We start from the raw sequence: 18,701 nt of genomic DNA on the forward strand, positions 1-18,701 counted from the left end.
ATTACATCATTCTAAGACTTTTTGGCAATAACAAAAATGAGAAGATGAAGAAATTTGCTATATGTGAGGAAATCACTTGGGAAGTCACTGAGGAAAAGGTTATATCATGAGGTCTGCCTCACAGCTTGGAAACTGGCCTCACAAGCTGGGGGAAAAGGCAGCTCAGATAGAGAAGGGAATACCAAGGAGAGGATGTTGGGAGGACCCATTCGGGTTGGAATATGCGAACTGAAAGTAGACTATAGACCGAACATGAAGGCTACTCAATACCTCTATTGCAAACTACAACACCCAAAAGGAGAGAGAAGGTGGGGGATGGGGTGGTGGTGATGATTATCATAATGATTATGATTTGGGGAGAAAATATTATGATTATGATTATCATAATTATCATCATCCCGTTGATCGTCAAATTTCTTGAGCGGTCTCAGTAACGTCTCCATTTGTTCTATCCCTGAGATTTTAGAAGCCTCTCTCTACTCGGCCTTTCCAACGATGCCACATTGGAGGCTCTTTCAGGGTCAGGGGAATAAGACCCAGCTTGTTACTGGTTTTGGCATATGAATACACCATGGGAAGCTTGTGAGGCTCTCCCATGTAGGTAGGAAACTAGCTTGCCAGTTTCTCCCAGAGGGAGAAGTAGGTTATAAGATATAAGAAGTAGGTTATAATATTATATAGATGATAATTGTGTTTTTTTATCTGTGGTTTATTATCATTTTTTATCATGACTTTATGTCAAATAATTTTGGCATAAAAATAAATAAAATTATTACTGTGTGTAATGGTTTGAGGCTCTTCCTGTTCCTGGAGTAAGCAGATATCACTGGGCTACACTAGCATGTGACAGGGACAAATAGTGATGTTACTGGCGCCTGCTCGAGTAAATTGAAGATCAATGGGATGACAAGTGATACAAGTAGTAATACTGTGTATAAATATATATTCTAAATAAGAGTTCTAATGCTCTTTAGTGATTTAATCTTAATACATTTTAAATCAATTATATGTTGTAATTTAAAAGTAAATTCATAATTTGCTTTACCTACTTGATAGGCTATTATGATGTGAGAATGAGTAGTTAGTATATAAAAAAATTTGGAAATGTGAGTGAACAAAGAAAATGTGGCACATATGCATACTAATATATTACTCAGCTGCATTAAAGGCAAAATCCTATTATTTGAAAGAACATGGATAAAACAATGGGTATTGTGCAAGTTAAATAACCAGGAAAGACAGAAACCATGTGATTACTTATGCTATTTAAAAATCAAATGAATAAACAAAACAAAACCAAAAAGCTCCTAGAAACTAAGAACAAAATATCAGATGCCATAAAAGAAACAGAAAACAGGTAACTGGATCTGGTAAAAGGAATCCATGAGAAGGTAATAACAAAAACCAAAGATCTAAAACCAGAGTTCTAGTGGCATCAGGACTGGAGTGACAGCATAGCAAGTAGGGCGTTTGCCTTGCACAAGGCAGACCTGGGTTTGATTCCTCCATCCCTCTCAGAGAGGTAGGCAAGCTACCGAGAGTATCTGGCCCGCACAGCAGAGCCTTGGAAGCTAGCTGTGGCGTATTCAATATGCCAAAAACAGTAACAACAAGTCTCACAATAGAGACGTTACTGGTGCTCGCTCGAGCAAATCGATGAACAACGGGATGACAGTATTATAGTACTACAGTGCTAGTGGGATCACAATGTAATATTTCCAGATATTAACATATAAGGCTGTAAACATGAAAGCTACATACTAACATCAATGCTACTTAAATGGTGTCTTGCAATGGAACTTAGCACATAAGGGATTTTAATGCATGTTAATATTAAAATTAATGTCTACTTTTTTTATGCCTCTAATTGTGAACTAAGCTATGGCCCAGGTTCTCCCTGGAGGGGTAAGGTTTTTCTCTCTCGGCCTTTCCTTTCATGGTGGTGTGGTGACCAACATCTTATGGAGCCCATCTGGAATTAACTACTAAAATACCAGAAATCCCAAACTTCATATGCTCTTCATTTTCAGAAATAGAAAACTCATTATCAAATGATGCCTTTTCAGCAGGTCTGATTGTTGAGGAAAAATTCCAAATAATAATAGCGAGTTTTCTGTTGAAATATTGAATGTAATCAAAGTAAAGAGAGATTATAGTGAAAATCATCAGCCACACAGATGGGGGATGAGGTGGGATGGGAGGTATACTGGTGTTCTTGATGGTGGAACATGTGCACTGGTGAAGGGATGGGTATTAGATCATTGTATGACTGAGACTTAAGCCTGAAAGCTTTGTAACTTTTCTCATTGTGATTCAATAAAAAATGAATGAATTAATTAAAAAATTAATATCTACATTTTTTATAGTTTAAAGCTACTGTCTTGCTGTCTTGCTTCTTCCTCAGTTCCTATAATTTGTTGCTATAGTGATATTGCCCAGTATCTTCTCACAGCTACTTCGCCTTCATAGAAAACACTTTTGAAATTAGTGTTCCCCAACAATTTCTCATTGCTAACCAATAATTTGATAGTTAATAAAGTAAATATATTTTTTCTCCAGGCGAAAGTGATAATACAGCAGGTAAGGTGCTTGCCTCACATGTGGCCAACTTGGGGCCAATTCTTATCATCCCATATGACTCCTGCGCCTGCCAGAAGTGATTCCCGAGTGCAGAGCCAAGAGTAAGCCCAAACCACCACTAGATGTGGCCCCAAAACAACATATATTTTTTTCTCCAGACAAAAATAATATAATAAAACTAAGGAAAATTCTCATGAAATCTCAGAGATACAATTCTGATTTATTTCATTTGTTTTGGACCACACCTGGCAGTGCTCAGTCTTACTTTTGGCTCTGCCAGGGCTCACCCCTGGTGGTGTTCAGGAGACCAGGGTCAGCAATTGCAAGGCAAACATCTTATCCATCACTCTAACCCTGAGTTCATTATACTCCATAAAAGAAAACAAATTAAACTTTATTTTTTAAATTGTTTATTAAATCACAGTAAGATAAACATTTACAAAGCTGTTTATGGTTGGGATTCAGTCATACAATATTCCAACATCTGTCCCTTCACCAGTGCAGTTTTCCCACCATCATTGTCTTCAGTTTCCCTCCTACCATCCTTGGCCTCTCTTCCTGTCTGTCTCTATGGCAGGCACTTTCCTTCTCTCTCTCTCTCTCTCTCTCTCTCTCTCTCTCTCTCTCTCTCTCTAATCTCTCTCTCTCTCCCTCCCTCCTTCTAGGGTTTATAATATAGATATTGAGAGGTTATCATGTTTGTTCCTTTACCTATTTTTATCTCTTCAGTTTAATCTATTACAAAGTCTAAATCTTAATCCCATGTTGATTTTTTAAATTTATTTTTTAATTAGTGAGTCACAGTGAGGGTACAGTTACAGATTCACACATTTTTGTTATTGTTTTTCCCTCATGCAATGTTTAAGAGCCCATCCCTCCACCAGTGTCCATTCTCCACCACCAATGAACCCAGTATCCCTCCCACCCCCCAAGTCCCATCCCCCCACCCCACCCCACCCTGCCTCTGTGGCAGGGCATTCCAATTTGATATCTCTCTTTCCTTTTGGGTGTTGTGGTTTGAAATAGGGGTATTGAGTGGTCATCCTGTTCAGTCTCTAGTCTACTTTCAGCACTCATCTCCCTCCCCGTGCAGGATCTCCAATCACATTTCACTAGGTGTTCCCTTCTCTATCTGTGATGACTTTCCACCAACATGTGAAGCCTGCTTCCAAGCTATGGAGCCAACCTCCTAGCATTATATACTACTCTTTTGGACGTAAGTCTCCTACTCTGTTATTTTATATTCCACAGATGAGTGCAATCTTTCTATGTCTGTCCCTCTCTTTCTGACTCATTTCACTTAGCATGATACTTTCCATGTTGATCCACTTATATGCAAAGTTCATGACTTCATCCTTTCTAACTGCTGCATAGTATTCCTTGTATTGTATAGATGTACCAAAGTTTCTTTAAACAGTCACCTGTTCTCAGGCACTCGGGTTTCTTCCAGATTCTGGCTATTGTAAACAGTGCCTCAATGAACATATAAGTGCAGATGTCATTTCGACTATACTTTTTGAAAACAAATTAAACTTTAAATCCTTTTATCAAAGAACAAGAATGTTGGGGGAAAAGAACATGTTTCTTCCCAGGTCTTCTATGTCTCACATGCTCTTCCCATCTGCTAGGGTTATAGTCAGGAATAAGTGAAAGAGGTGGAACAGGCTGATTCTGTCTTGCTCTTTTCAATTACATTCATTCAATGCAATTTTCACTTTCTTTTTTAAAAAAAGAACCTTAAATTTTAAAATAGAAAAAACATTTCTATATATATGATGTGCAATAGGAAATGACATCTTTTGGAGCTGGAGAGATAGCACAGCGGGTACAGCGTTTGCCTTGCACGCTCCCGACCCGGGTTCGATTCCCAGCATCCCATATGGTCCCCTGAGCACCACCAGAGGCAATTCCTGAGTGCAGAGCCAGGAGTAACCCCTATGCATTGCCGGGTATCACCCAAAAAGCAAAAAAAACAAAAAAAGAAAGAAAAATAAAGAAATGACATCTTTTAAAAAAATTGTTTACATAAAAATACACTAACTTTAGAGGGGCATTCTTTCCCCTGTGATTCTTTGTGCATATCACACTGTTGAGAGAAGAGGGTATAAAACCAAATATGGCCTTGCTTCCCTTTGCTCAGTACCTGTACAGAATCCATAATACCCAAAAATACAGGGAGAGAGAGAGAAAGAGAGATAGAGAAAGAGAGAGAGAGAGAGAGAGAGAGAGAGAGAGAGAGAGAGAAAGCAAAAAAAGTGCCTGTCATAGTTGAAGGCTGGGTTGGGGGGGCAGTAAGGAGTGTATATTGAGGGATGGATTTTGGAACATTGACTGAAACCCTATCAAGAAAGCTTTGCAACTTTTTCTCACAGTGATTCAATCAAAAAAATATAAAACTAAGAAACAAAAAATGTGGCAATACAGTTTCTGTATCTATGTGGGAGTCAATGAATCTCTCCTTATTTTCCTTAGTTCAAATTGAATTTTATGATGAACTACTTCAAAAAGGCAGCATTGGACTTTGAAGAAGCATATGCGATGTAAGTTTAGGAACCTTGCCATATGCCAGGCCTGGGGAGAGCTATCTTTCCTAGTTTTAATTAAAAAATTAAACTAGGAATTCTTTAAGATTATATCAACACTTTAAGGGCCTAAGAAGGTCAGTGATTTGTTAAGCATCTTCCTTCTCTCTTCAGTGGTGTTATTCCTCAGATTCAATCTTGTGAGTCAAGCTCATATTCTCGTTGAGATGCCTGGTTTGTGTGTAGGGGACACAGAGGACAGCAGAAAGCGAAGCTTATCCGTGAATGTGGGGATGCCCTTGTTGAGTCCCACCCCTCCTCCTGGGAGATCAAATCTCACGCCTTAAAATACTAACAGGGATTAAAATAAGGAGGGTAGTAGAAGATTAAAGGAAAAATGTTCAAAGTGTGAGTCCTGGGATGGAGCGCAGGGGTAGAGGGGAAGCTTTGCACATGAGAGACTGGGGTTTTGATTCGAAGCACTGTGGGGAAAAACGTATGGAATCACAAAGTGATTTAGAAGCATGCTACTTTTGACAAGGTATCTACAAAGGTAATAATGACAGGAAAAATAAATTACTTTGTCTATGGTTATAAAAAGGATTACTGCTAAAAATGATAAAAGGAATTAATGTGAACAGCTTTCTTGGATTTACTCAGAGGATTTACCTGTTCCAATAAATATTTTTGCACCTGATTTGTGAAATCACTAAAACTAAATTTATATGTTCTCAAGGTATCAAAATAGAACAGAGATATGAAAATTATTCATAATTATTAATCTGCATAGATGAATGATTAGATGAAACTTTCATAGTGACTAGATGAAAATTCACTTGCTCTATTCCCCTGGATCCTGGCAGTAATCTTTCCAGAACAACTCAGTTATTATGCTCCCTGGCTCTTTTCTTCAAAGCTATTGAGGTTCTCAGTGAAGTGAAATACTTGAATGAATGTACATGATGATTACAACCAGGGAGGCTTTAAAACTAAATAGTATGGACACAATCCCTATTTTGTTTATGACATCATATTGCCACATTCTCTAAAATGAGTCTGTTTAATGTATTTTGTCTCCCTCCTCTTCCTTTAAATTTCCCACTACTGTTTTATGTTTAAAAGTATTCACTGGTGCCCATACATCTGCAGAGCCGGTGGATGTGGAACGAGCGGGAACCAGAGACAGCTTTAGGAATTGGGGTTCCAGCAAGTGCTTGCACCCATGTATGGAGACTGTGAACTAAGCTTTTGCCCCACGCCAGCTAAGGGAGGAAATAACCTTCCTTCTTGGTCTCTCCCCTCTGGGAGAAGGCGTGGTGTCCGACATTTTGTGGGTCCGTTGAGAAGGTATGAACTTGTGGCGGGAAAAAAAAAATGCGTGCTTTGAACTTGAAACAGCCGCGGGATACAGGGCCAGCCCCAGCCGGGGCCGGTGGCTTGGCTCCGGCCGGCCGGGTTTTCGGCCCGGGTGCCCATGCCTCTGCAGAGCCGGTGGATGTGGAACAAGCGGGAACCAGAGACAGCTTTAGGAATTGGGGTTCCAGCAAGTGCTTGCACCCATGTATGGAGACTGTGAACTAACTTTGGCTACATGCTGTTCCAGGAAGGGAAATGATTCATTTTCAAACTTAAATCTTCGCGGACTTAATTACTATAATACAGAAATTGTAAAACGCGTGGCCGCTACCGCAGCTGCGCGACATTTTATCTCTTCATTCTCATCAGTGGAAAACTTATTATCAAATATTTCCCTGTTAATAGAGCTGTATTCTTAGGGGATAAATTCCAACAAAAATAGTGAGTCTGTTTTGAAACTCTAACAACAATAGTGAGTTATGTGTTGAAATCTGGAATGTAATCAAGGTAAAGAGAAAAGGAAGCGAAATTATCACTCAAGTATGGGGTGGGTTGGGGGGTGAAGGGTGGGATCTATACCTTTTTTTTGTTTGTTTGTTTGTTTGTTTTGTTTTTGCTTTTGTTTTTGTTTTTATTGGTGGTGGAATATGGGCACTGGTGAAGGGATGGGTGTTTGAGCATTTTGTAACTGAGATATAAGCCTGAGAACTTTGTAACTTTCCACTTGGTGATTCAATAAAATAAATTAAAAAAAAATAAAAGTATTCACTATATTCAAGAATGTTCCAAGAGGAGGCAATAAAATCACCATAAAGTAAATACCCCACGTCACAGATCCCCACCCTTGAATCAAGTAAGAATTTTTATTTATGTCTGTCCTATCAACTGCAGTTTAATTCTTCAAGGTTCAACTGTAATTATTACCCTAACTCATCTCTTTACCTTGAACTCTGTCCACATAGTTAAGTAGGATCTTTCTACCAACACAAATCATATCTTTGCTGATCTTCAAAACTTTCAGCACCTCCTCACTGCCTTCAGGATAAACCCCACAACTTTCAGTGTGGTAAGTATACTCCGTAGATCTGTATGCTCTGTATCTACCTGTGTTTCCCGTATTCTCACACACCCTAATAACTCCTTGGCCAAAAAGAACTTTTGAGACTCCCAGACTCCTTGGCTGTTTTACAGACCATGAGGCTTAACTCTGAGCTATTCCTTGTTTAGTGTCTCTTTGCAAACTTTAAGAAAAAGAGGCAAGGGGAACTTTCTAGAATGTTAAGTGACAGGCACAAAGAAACGTGCTCTTTCCTGTCCCCAGTCAGGTCAGTTACTGCCTCAGGTCAGTTACTGCTTTACAGGCTGTGTATAATAGCAAAAGAAAAACGATTGCTATGTTTTGGGTGTGAAATCCGATGCCATCCATGAAGAACTGAAGAAGGCTTATCGGAAACTGGCCTTGAAGTAACAATCGAATGAAAGTGCAGATGAAGGAGAGATGTTTTAACAGATTTCTCAGGTTTATAAAGTTCTCTCTGATACAAAAAAAAGAACTTGCATGGTGAAAGAGGAGCCTGGGCCATTAAAGAAGGTGGAGCAGGTGGTGGCTTTGATTCCCCCACTGATACCTTTGAAATATATATATGTATATATATGTACATATATATGTCTATATATATGAGGAAGGATGAAGAGGGAAAGGAGAAATTAAACTAGTTGTTCGTCAACTCTGTAAGCTTAGAAGATTTATAGAATGGCACAAGGAAGTTAGCTTTGCAAAAGAATGTGATACATGACAAATGTGAAGGCTGAAGTGGTAAGAAAGGAGAGTAGAGTCCTGCTCCATTTACTGCATTATTGGATTGGGATGTAAGTAAGACATCAGCATGTATAATATGGAATAGCTCATATCATCCAATAAGTATGCATGGAATGACAGGGACATGACAAGGATCAGTACTAAAGATAGATGATAGGGGCTAGAGCCATAGTACAGTGAGTAGGGCATTTGCCTTGTATGGCCAACCCAGGTTCGATCCCCATCATCCTGTATGGTCCCCCAAGCACCACCAGGAGTAATTTCTGAGTTCAGAGCCAGGAGTAACTCCTGTGTATTTCCGGGTGTGACACAAAAAACAAAACAAAAACAAAAAGATGATAAAAATGCAGTGGAAGTAAGGTAGAGAAAAGACTCTAGAAGATCATGTTGACCAAGGTCTGAGAGCTGGACAGAAGAAGTTCATGGTGAAGGATATGAAGAACCAGGACTGGAGGCAGGATATAGTATCATTGCTTTAGATCAGAAGGACAATGTTCTTTTTTCTAGGTTAGGAGAAGGCCTTTTCATGTATATATGCATATGTACATACACTTGGTTAAAGAATTCTGTGGCTTCCAAAGGCAACTATCTACTCTTGACAACTGAACTATAGCCACCATCTTTCACTCAAGCAATATTGCCAAATGTGCTAAATGAAAGTTACCAATTTATCATAGACTATATGAAAATTATCATCTAATTATTGAATTGAAGGTAAAATTTCCTATGAATGGCTTTTTCTCTCTTGTTAAACTCTCTTTGCTATAAAATGTCCTTTATGAAAGGAAATACGAAAGACTGATGAGATAAACCAGGAAACTGGTAGACTTTTCTCAAAATCAGGAAAGTCAACAGTAGTACAACAAAGAAACTTAGGATGCTAAACATTATCCTAGCGGTGAAGTTCAGTATCAGACCTATTAATAGGATGAATACCAATGTTGCTGGATTTTACATACTGCAGTGAATGAGTGAGGGACTGTAATCAATATGTTCACTACTTGCAATTTTTCTTTTTAATATTCAACTCTGATAGTGGATTGTAAATTAGATAAAGAATAAACTCAAATATGAAAGCTCTTAAAAAAGAGACAGTATAATATCATTACTACTGTTTACTTTTAGACATCATATGTACTCAGTACAGCATTATTTTATTCAGAAATTATACATAACTTTAATTGATAGATTTTGAGAGAATAAAAGTATTTATCTCAAAAACTGAATAAGTAATTTTTCTATTATTTTTGAAGGAGAAAAAATTTAGACAAAAAATAAGCTGCAGAGAAACATCTTGCTTTATGCTCCAAAACAGGGACAGCAACTTCATGATTTTAACAAAGGGAATAAATTGTTGACAAGGACTCTGCACCCTGTAGACAGTACTTAGCAGATAGACTAAAAGATGGACTTATGAGAAGGCAAGGTGCAGTTTCCCTAAAAGTAAAGTGTTAATTTATGGTGCAGGAACTGGCAAAAGCAACATGAATGATGGGTAGTCTCGTGCATGTGTTCACATCTATGCAGAAGAAAGTCTTTTGTATGAACTTGAAAGCAAGACCATGCTGGATGTCATTACTACCTTTTTGTATTAGTCATATTTTCATGGTCTCAAAATCATGATGGAGAAATTGAGGGCTTTAGCAGATATGTCAGAAGAAACAGAAATGAATTCTTTATTTAAGTGATTATAAATTATATAAGGAAAGGAACCATGTCTTATTCATCTCGAAATCCCTATAATGCAAGACAATATTTGACACATAGTAGAAGTATCGAGAATGTATGCTCTCCAATGACAGCCAGTGTGCTATGGTCAGATAATGCTTTAGAGGCCATTTCCTTTCAAGATAAATCAATACGAACCATTCACCTGGTATATCTCAGATTTGGTTATCAAGTACAAAGAGCAAGAATTAAGGACTTCTATGACATGAGTGTTTAGAAAACTGAAAAAATATTTTCATTACCCTAGGAATATACAACAATAAATGATTTTTCTCCCCAAATATAAAACCAATTTAATGTTAAGAACAATATCTTCGTTTTAAGAACAAAAGATATACTTGACAGAGTACCCACAGCAATCTTGTTTGTTTTCTGTAGAGTTCAGAATTAAATTCTGAACTCTGCCCATTTCTTGCTTTTGCAAGTTCGCGAAGTTAATTACTCCAAACATAATCTCCAGCCTTGGGAGCTGGCACTTTGCCAAGCAATTTAAATTGCTTTTCTAAGGAAATTTATAATTCCTGTGTTTTGTTTTAGATGATGCTACAGAAAAAAAGTTGTGCATGCAATTAATTCATCCTGGATGTTTGCTATCAATTAAAAGATGAAAATTGGGGTTTTTTCATTGAAAGAGAGTGCAGATGACTGACTCCTCTTACTTTTGTTGACTGGCCTCCACTCTCCTAAATATTTGGCTAAAAGGTAAAACTGGTACTTGTGAAGACGTAGTTTTACATGTTTGCTAACTTTAATGGATTAGCTCAAATCCTAATCTTCACAGTAACTGTTGAGTTAATATATTAATGCTTCTGCAAAAGTGTGTAAAATTCTTGAATATCCTGAAAAGATAAGTTACTACATAGTGCAATTTACAAGTTAGAAACGTGACATTTCCAGGGCAGGAGAGATAGTACAGGGAGGGGTTAGATGTCTGTCTTCTGGCATTCAGTCATGGTTAGATCTACAGAACCACGGACCCCTGAACACTTCCAGCATGATCTCTGGGCACAGAGCTAGGGGTAAGCCCTGAGCTTACCTAACCCATCTGTACTTCCCCTACAAAAAATAATATCTTCAAAAACATTTTTAGTTTAAATCTTTCTTAAAGGTTGGATTAATATTAGTTCTTACATTAATTCTTGGTAATCTTCATGACATAAATTTATATACATATATTCACATATGAATATATTTTTATTTGTTTTAGGTTAGAAAACTTCAACATATTTTTATTTTGCTAGGGGAAGTAAGACATAAATCCATGAGATGGGTGGATTGTGTTTATCATCAATGGACATGGGCTTGTCTCTTTAATTCAAAATTTTCATCTATCTTTGAGATTCTGAGTTATTTAATATCATAGTAAAATTAAGAAATGATAGTATCAGAAATGGAAGTAAAATGTTTGAGCTTTTACTTTGAATTATTGGATACATTTTAAGGAGCATCTAATCAAAAGACATTTTATATTAAAGAGGATGTAAATGATTGAAAGGAACTGCTTAATGTTCAAGAATTGAATGCTATATACTAAAGATAACTTGATACAATAGTTATAATTTATTGTTGTTTCTACATACACATGCATTCATTAATGAAATTATTTTTAAATACTTACTAAGAACTCAGTATAATTTTAGCCATAATCTACCTGTATTTATATTCATATTTATTCACAGGACAATTCTGAGTTCTTGCGCCAGGCACTGTGCTAACATAATCATGCACCAATTAAACAAACTGAACTCAGTAAGCTTGTAATATAGAGTATTTGAACAGACATTTAGTTTAAAACAAACCAGAAAGGGTTTAATTATAAATTGCTAGTACCTTATAGAGGAATTAGGAGGAAGAGAGAGAAAGAGTCAGAAATAAGGAGAGAAAGAAATAAAAGAATAGAATAGAATACAATAGAATAGAATAGAGGAAGAGGAATCTCGTTCTCATTTTCTCTTAGAGGAAGTGTTTGAAGAAGTACAACTTAAACATAGATCTAAGATGACCAGACGTTAACAGGCAAAGTATAGAAAGAGCTTTTTTAAATTTGAGGAAAAAGCATGTATAAAGCACTTGAGACATAAAAAGATTTATTGCATTTTCCGAATAAAAAGGCAGCCAACATGAATAGTATAGTTAGCCAAGGAAACAGTAAAATAAAATATTTCAGAGGCAGGCAAAGCTAGGTCATGCATAGCCTGAATGCCATGTTAATGACTTTGCATTTTATACTAATGCAAAAAAGGAAAGAAACAGATCTGATCTATATGTTTATCAGATCATTTGGACTGCATTGAGAATAAGCAAAAAGGGAAGAAACAGAATCAGTGACACAAATTAAAAGGCCATTCTTGGTGAGAAATGATGGGCATTTAGTATAAAACAGTGGAAACATGAATTGAGTGGAATTACTAAGGGAAATGGATAATAGTTTAACAGTTTTACTAGTATTTGACCTGGTCAATGGGACAGTGAATGTGTTGATCACAGATCTGGGGGAACTGTGGAAGGATGCAATCAAGAATTTCAGCATCAGGGGCTGGAGTGATAGCACAGTAGGTAGGGCATTTGCCTTGCATGCAGCCCACCGCCAGGTGTAACCCCTGTGCATCACTGGTGTGACCCAAAAAGGAAAAAAAAATCATCAATGCAATAGTGACAATAGCAATAAAATGTGCGTATGATTTTTCCTGGAAATTAAGGATAATAAAAAAAGAAATATGGAGGAAAAAGATGGAGACAGAATTCAAATAATTAAAAAATAATTGTCTCAAAGCAATGACAGAGGGTAGTAGGCTTGGGAACAGGTTCATATTGGGATTGCTGAAGATGTGTAATTTGAAATGGACACATTCAAGATTAAATTACAACAAATTTTATTTGGGGAAAGAGTAAACAAGGAGACCCTATGGCATTCATAACACAGATAACAGAAAGTACACTGAAAATAATTGTTTCTCATGGGTTCACACAAAAGTAGATGCTATAGTCTCCATATCAGTGAGTTTCTAGTGAAGAAAGCATCAAAATCACCAGTGGAGTTCAAGAAATGTAACATTTATGTTCATATACATACAAAAAGGTTCACAACAAAATGTAATCTTTAACACTGAGTAAGAGAAAGGAGATAAGAAGAAAGACTGAAAATAGAGAAAAGAGAGGAAGAAAAATGGATGGAGAATTTTTCAACAAGCATAGATGTCTCTGCCTATCAAGCTTGTGATGGCTCTTGGACTTGACAGCTATTAGTGAGTGGATTTGGGCATGTCAGGAAATTTTGCAAAGCTTAAATTTCCTTATTCAAAAAAGAAATGAATGATACTAGTTACCTCACAGGGGATCATCACCTTGAATCATTCGCCTTATGAACTATTCACAGAAACAGTTCATAAGATATATGAACAAAATGCCTGCCATGCAGGAAGAGCTCAGAAAGTATTTGTTGCCATGATACAGCTGATGATAGATGTGTAATGATTAGAACATTGGTGCTACGTGTGTCATCACCTCCTCTCTCTTAATGGCTAGGGTGACCCTTAGCTTCAAAATGGACTAATTCCATGTATTAAAAAATGTTTAATTAATATTTGCACAACACTTTAAATTACTATTATGCTTCAATTTTTGCAAGTTAGTGAAAATTCAAATACTGACTACACCATCAAAAATATTATTCACTCATTTCTAGAAATTCTAGATGCAATTTACAATGTGTTATTTAACTTCTCTAAAGAAGTTAAATAAAGTAATTATTAAAGTAATTGACTTCTAACCTAACTCTGAAAATACCAAAACACAGATGACATTCTAAGATGACAATGTTGATATACCCATTTTCCCTTTGAGTCACTCTGATTCAGAATTTTCTTGGCCCTAAAAAATTACAGAGATACTCTCTGTGAAAACATAACTGTTTAAGACTCTGTCATATTATAGGAAGATCACAATTGTGATCTCTTGATTTAAACTTTATTGCATCTGCCTTAAGAAACACTTCATGGTCTAGCTTTCTCTACTATGTGAAGAGGTTTAATTATCCATCACAGCCCAGCTCTAGAATATTAATGCAAGCTTTTATGCCCACTATTTAGACTTTGAGTATTTGTTCACAAAGTTGTTGTGAAAAGACTAGCAACATTCTATTATTAAATATGGATTCTACATTTATAGTTAATGTTATGATGAGGGAATTAATTTCTCTGAACCTCTGTTTTCTTCCATTAAATGAAAATAAAAATAAAAGATAATTAGAAACCTAGGTTTATATCATGACAATGGGTAAAACTAGGTCCTCTGAACTCCATCAGAAATAACCCTAACACAGAGCCAGGAGTCAGGCCCAAGCACTGTGAGGTGTATCCCCAAAGAAACAAATAATAAAGATTATATTCTTCATGATAGAATAGAATAAACTAATCTTACAACTTGAATGGGTTGTTAATATCTCAAGGAGTCAGAGAAATGGTGATATTAATTTAATATTTTGATCATATTTACATGCACTTTTTAGACAATATTACGCTTGGAGCATTCTAAGTATTTATTATGTATTATTCAAAAACTGTTCTATAATCTTTCTTATGAAATAGTGATGGTTAAATATATATTTACTTACAAATTTTAAAAATATAATTAATATCTTATTGAAATACATGAGAACCAAGAACACTTGGGATATCAAGTGATCATGTCTTAGGGTTCTGTGATCACACTTGAAATAAAAGGCAGATGTTCTTAACTTCTCCCATCATGAAAGGATCAGAACATCTCTCCATTGTGAGAAGCTCAGATGCAAGTGAAGTAAGTGACAGCAGAGCTACCCTTTCATTCCTGGGAAGCACATGCATTATGAGATGAAGTGAGGAAGCGCATGCAGTACCTGGTCATCTCAGAGTCAGGGAGCAGGCCTAGGTGGTAGTGGGGATAGGGAGATGAGAGAAGGAAGCTTTTGTCACACTCAACAGGGGAATAGTGCCTGGGAGAAGCAGGCTTATCACACAGTTTGTTCACAGTGCTGTAAACAGGTTCCGGTGGCCTGTGACACAAGAGGAAGAGAAAGAATACTTGATTAGCACACATACCAAAGTACTATCCCACCAGTAGCATTTCTCCATGTGCAAAAGTAAAAATCTACCACAGTTCAAAGCACTTCCTTGAATCTGAGTTAAGAGATCAGGATGAGGGAAATAACTCCAAATTCAGTGGGCCTGCTTTGGATGTAATACTTTCCCCAGCTCTGCACAGATGTTCCCCCCTCCCTCCAACACACACACCAGGGGAAAGTCCCTCTCCGCCATATCTTCCCCCACAAAAATCCACCAGAGAAGGAAAAGTCTTACAAAGAGAATATCAGATTATAAATGAGAACACTCACTGACATCTGGCACAAAATACAATTAAAATTCACATACACATTACCTGTAATTCATCCTAGAGATGTCAGACCTTCAGACAATGCAGTCTTCAGTTGGGGGGAGGTTTCTCTATGATCCGAGAGGTTTATTCCTACCCATAGCCACAAATTTATTCATATATATCCCATGCATAGCCCACAACCGATTTCAACACTTCTATTGAATTAATCTAGGGTTATTGTCACATCATTTAAAACAACCAATTTTGTAAATGCTTCCTACCTATAAATATAGTAGAATGATTAAGGTAAATTTTGCATACTTTTTTGATCTAAGATCTAGACTTTGGTAATTAAAACAAACTCACAACTCTATCTTCAACTCTTAACATACTGTCTAAATTTGCTATCATTATCTTTCTTTTATAGAAAGGGTTGAAAGCTTTGATTTTCAGTGAAAGAATTAACTGGCAGTCTCAGCCATGGAGTTCAAGTAAACTGGACATGAGAGGCAGAGAATAGAGCATTATCACTGGGATCACATCTAACTGAGGCACATGGTACCGTGGGGCTACGAGATACCAGAGTGGTAAGTAGCTGAGCAGAGGGACAAGTATAGACAGTGTTCAACTTCGAACACAGTTTCTGCTTCTGTAATTCCCCAGCATGGCCCCAAATGTCTATCAGGTGATAACCCCATGTTTTCTGAACTTATTGAGAAAGAATGAAGAGAAAAGGAAGAGAGCAAAATACTGAAAAAAACAAATTTCACCAAATTTCAACATTTGTACAGGCCTACCATGGCTTAGGTACACTTTCTAAAGAAACAGCTTTTCTCTAACTCAAAGCTTTCTGACATACAGAAACATGTTTTGATATGTCTATATAGTGATAGCTTCAGGGTAGACAGGAAGAACTCAGTAACTTATTTAGTTCTCTGTAATGACCTTTTTAGAAGCAGATGAGATGCTTAGTTTACGAGTAGTTAACAATACTATTTGTAAGAATTGAAGTTTTCCTGAATAATATGGTATTTTTAGGGATGTCAACATAATTTGGGGTAAAAATCAGCACTCTGTTTTCTAAAACACCTTCAGTTTAAATATATATATTGGGCCAGAGAGACAATACAGCAGCTAGATGCTTGCCTTGCACATGGCCAACCGGGGTTTGATCCTTAGCATTATATATGGGCCCCCAAGCACCTTCAGGAGTGACCTCTGAACAGAGAGCCAAGATATTTCATGACTACAACTGGGTTTGGTCCCCAAACCAAAAAAAATAAAAATAAAAAGATGTTTTTGTTTATCTATTATATCTGCAAAAGTTGCACTATACACCAAATCCTAAAACATATAGCTGCAAAACCATTCTTCTCAAAGGGAAGTTTAAAAATCAATTTTCAGAAATCATACACACTATGTGAAGAGATCTAAAAGGAAAGATAATTCCAATATTCCAATTATTTACTAAGATACACATTTAAAAATTTTTTGGATATTAAGTCATACCTGGCTATACTCAGGGTATAAGAATCTAAAGAAAGAAAGTAAACAATACAAAGAACAAAGAATCATTGTAGAGTCTGCTTCACTGATGGTAGGGAGTAACATCACATCACAGCTGGACTACCATCTATCTCTGGATTTCTTTAATATTATGCTTAAATTCTTTTTTATAATATAAATAAGACCTACTATGGACAGATACACTTCTCAAAAATAGACTGACAATCTAATACAAACAAATGTCTATAAAGAGGTCTCACCATAAAGTATTAACATACTTAATTATATTGGTGGTCCATCTATATAGCTAAATATAAAAATAAAAGCTTATTTCTGATTATAAAATTCAGTTCCTAAAGCTATTTAGAGAATCATTCAACTTTATTAAATGATACTATTTATACAAAATAGTAGCTGATCTGGGCTGGAGCGATCGCACAGCGGTAGGCGTTCGCCTTTCACGCAACTGGCCCGTGTTCGATTCCTCCGCCCCTCTCGGAAAGCCCAGCAAGCTACTGAGAGTATTGTGCCTGCACAGGAGAGCCTGACAAGCTACCTGTGGCGTATTCGATACACCAAAAACAGTAACAATAAGTCTCACAATGAGAGACATTACTGGTGCCCGCTCGAACAACGGGTGGGATGATGAGCAACGGGATGGCCGTAGCTGATCTAAACGGCCAGTATAAGGCATAAGTATAAAAACTTTGATCATTTTTTGGGGGTCAAAAAACAATGTTGTGATAATATCGTTTCAGTAATACTATACTTTCTGCCTTGAAAGCTGATTCAGTTTTCTCAGACTGAAGTTGACTTAAAGAAAATGATGTGACCAATTTTCCCTTAGACCTTTTCCTTAATAGCACTCTATTTTGAGACAAATGGTCTGAATCAAAGCTGGTTAATACATATTTTAAGAAAAAAATTATACTTCCACTCAATTAAATTAAGAAGGACACTTTACTTTCTAAAACATAAGGTCATGCACATTGTCTAGTGGTGAACTCCTGAGACTTCTACTATTGTCATTTAGAACCATCTAATGGAAAAATATTATTTAATGACTCACTTATAATAGTGCTTATTTATTTTGGAGATTTCCATTGGGGTTTTTATTTGGAACAGGTTTAATCATCTTGGCATTTCTTTGCCTACAGCTTCTTCTAGAGCATTTTCATTGTAGATTGAACTTAATCATAATTTAAAACTTTATCAATACAATGACATACTCACTCATTCTTATATGCACATTGCATTATTTTTCATTATACTATATTATTATTATTATTAAAATAGCAGGGTCTTTTTTACCTATCATTCATTTCATTATCCCCTCCTTACTGATTTACACTCTAATTTACAAAATCACTGGTTAAAGATTATATACATACAGGGGGGCTGGAGCTAGAGTACAGTTGGTAGGGTGCTTGCCTTGTTTTGTTATTTGAACTGACCCAGGTTCAATCCCTGGCACTCTGTTTGGTACCCTGTGTTCTGTCAGGAGTGATTCCTGAGTACAGAGCCAGGATTATGTCCTGAGCACTGCTGGGTGTGACCCCCCCAAGGAACAACAATAAATAGGTACAGAAAATTCAGTTAATTTTCTTAATTCTCAGATCAGATCACATAATATCACAGAAGATGGGTAGATGACAAAAACACCAAGACACTATAAAAAACATTTTGACAAACATTTCAGAATACTGACAGCATGTTCTTGCAACCTAACAGCTAAATTAAAAGGTATCACTTTGAATCTTCATTCAGGTGACACAAAGTGGGATTCAAATTAGATTTATGAGTTTTATATTATAGCCCTAGGATTCTCTCATGCATTA

General features: G+C 36.6%; 1 protein-coding gene across 24 annotated transcripts in view; it reads right to left on the minus strand.

The window, feature by feature from the left end:
- Positions 1–18,701, minus strand: part of DLG2 (discs large MAGUK scaffold protein 2) — a 1,649,366-nt gene that overhangs the window by 488,699 nt on the left and 1,141,966 nt on the right. For 18 of the 24 annotated variants that reach the window (XM_055122503.1, XM_055122502.1, XM_055122499.1 and 15 more), the window contains one exon: positions 14,882–15,037. The exons of the other annotated variants lie outside the window; for them this stretch is intronic. In XM_055122503.1, coding sequence (XP_054978478.1) covers positions 14,882–15,037 — 156 coding nt within the window. The remainder of the gene's footprint in view (positions 1–14,881; positions 15,038–18,701) is intronic. 24 annotated transcript variants of the gene reach the window in all.

Source organism: Sorex araneus, chromosome X (assembly GCF_027595985.1).
Source record: "Sorex araneus isolate mSorAra2 chromosome X, mSorAra2.pri, whole genome shotgun sequence".
Classification (NCBI taxonomy): Eukaryota; Metazoa; Chordata; class Mammalia; order Eulipotyphla; family Soricidae; genus Sorex; species Sorex araneus.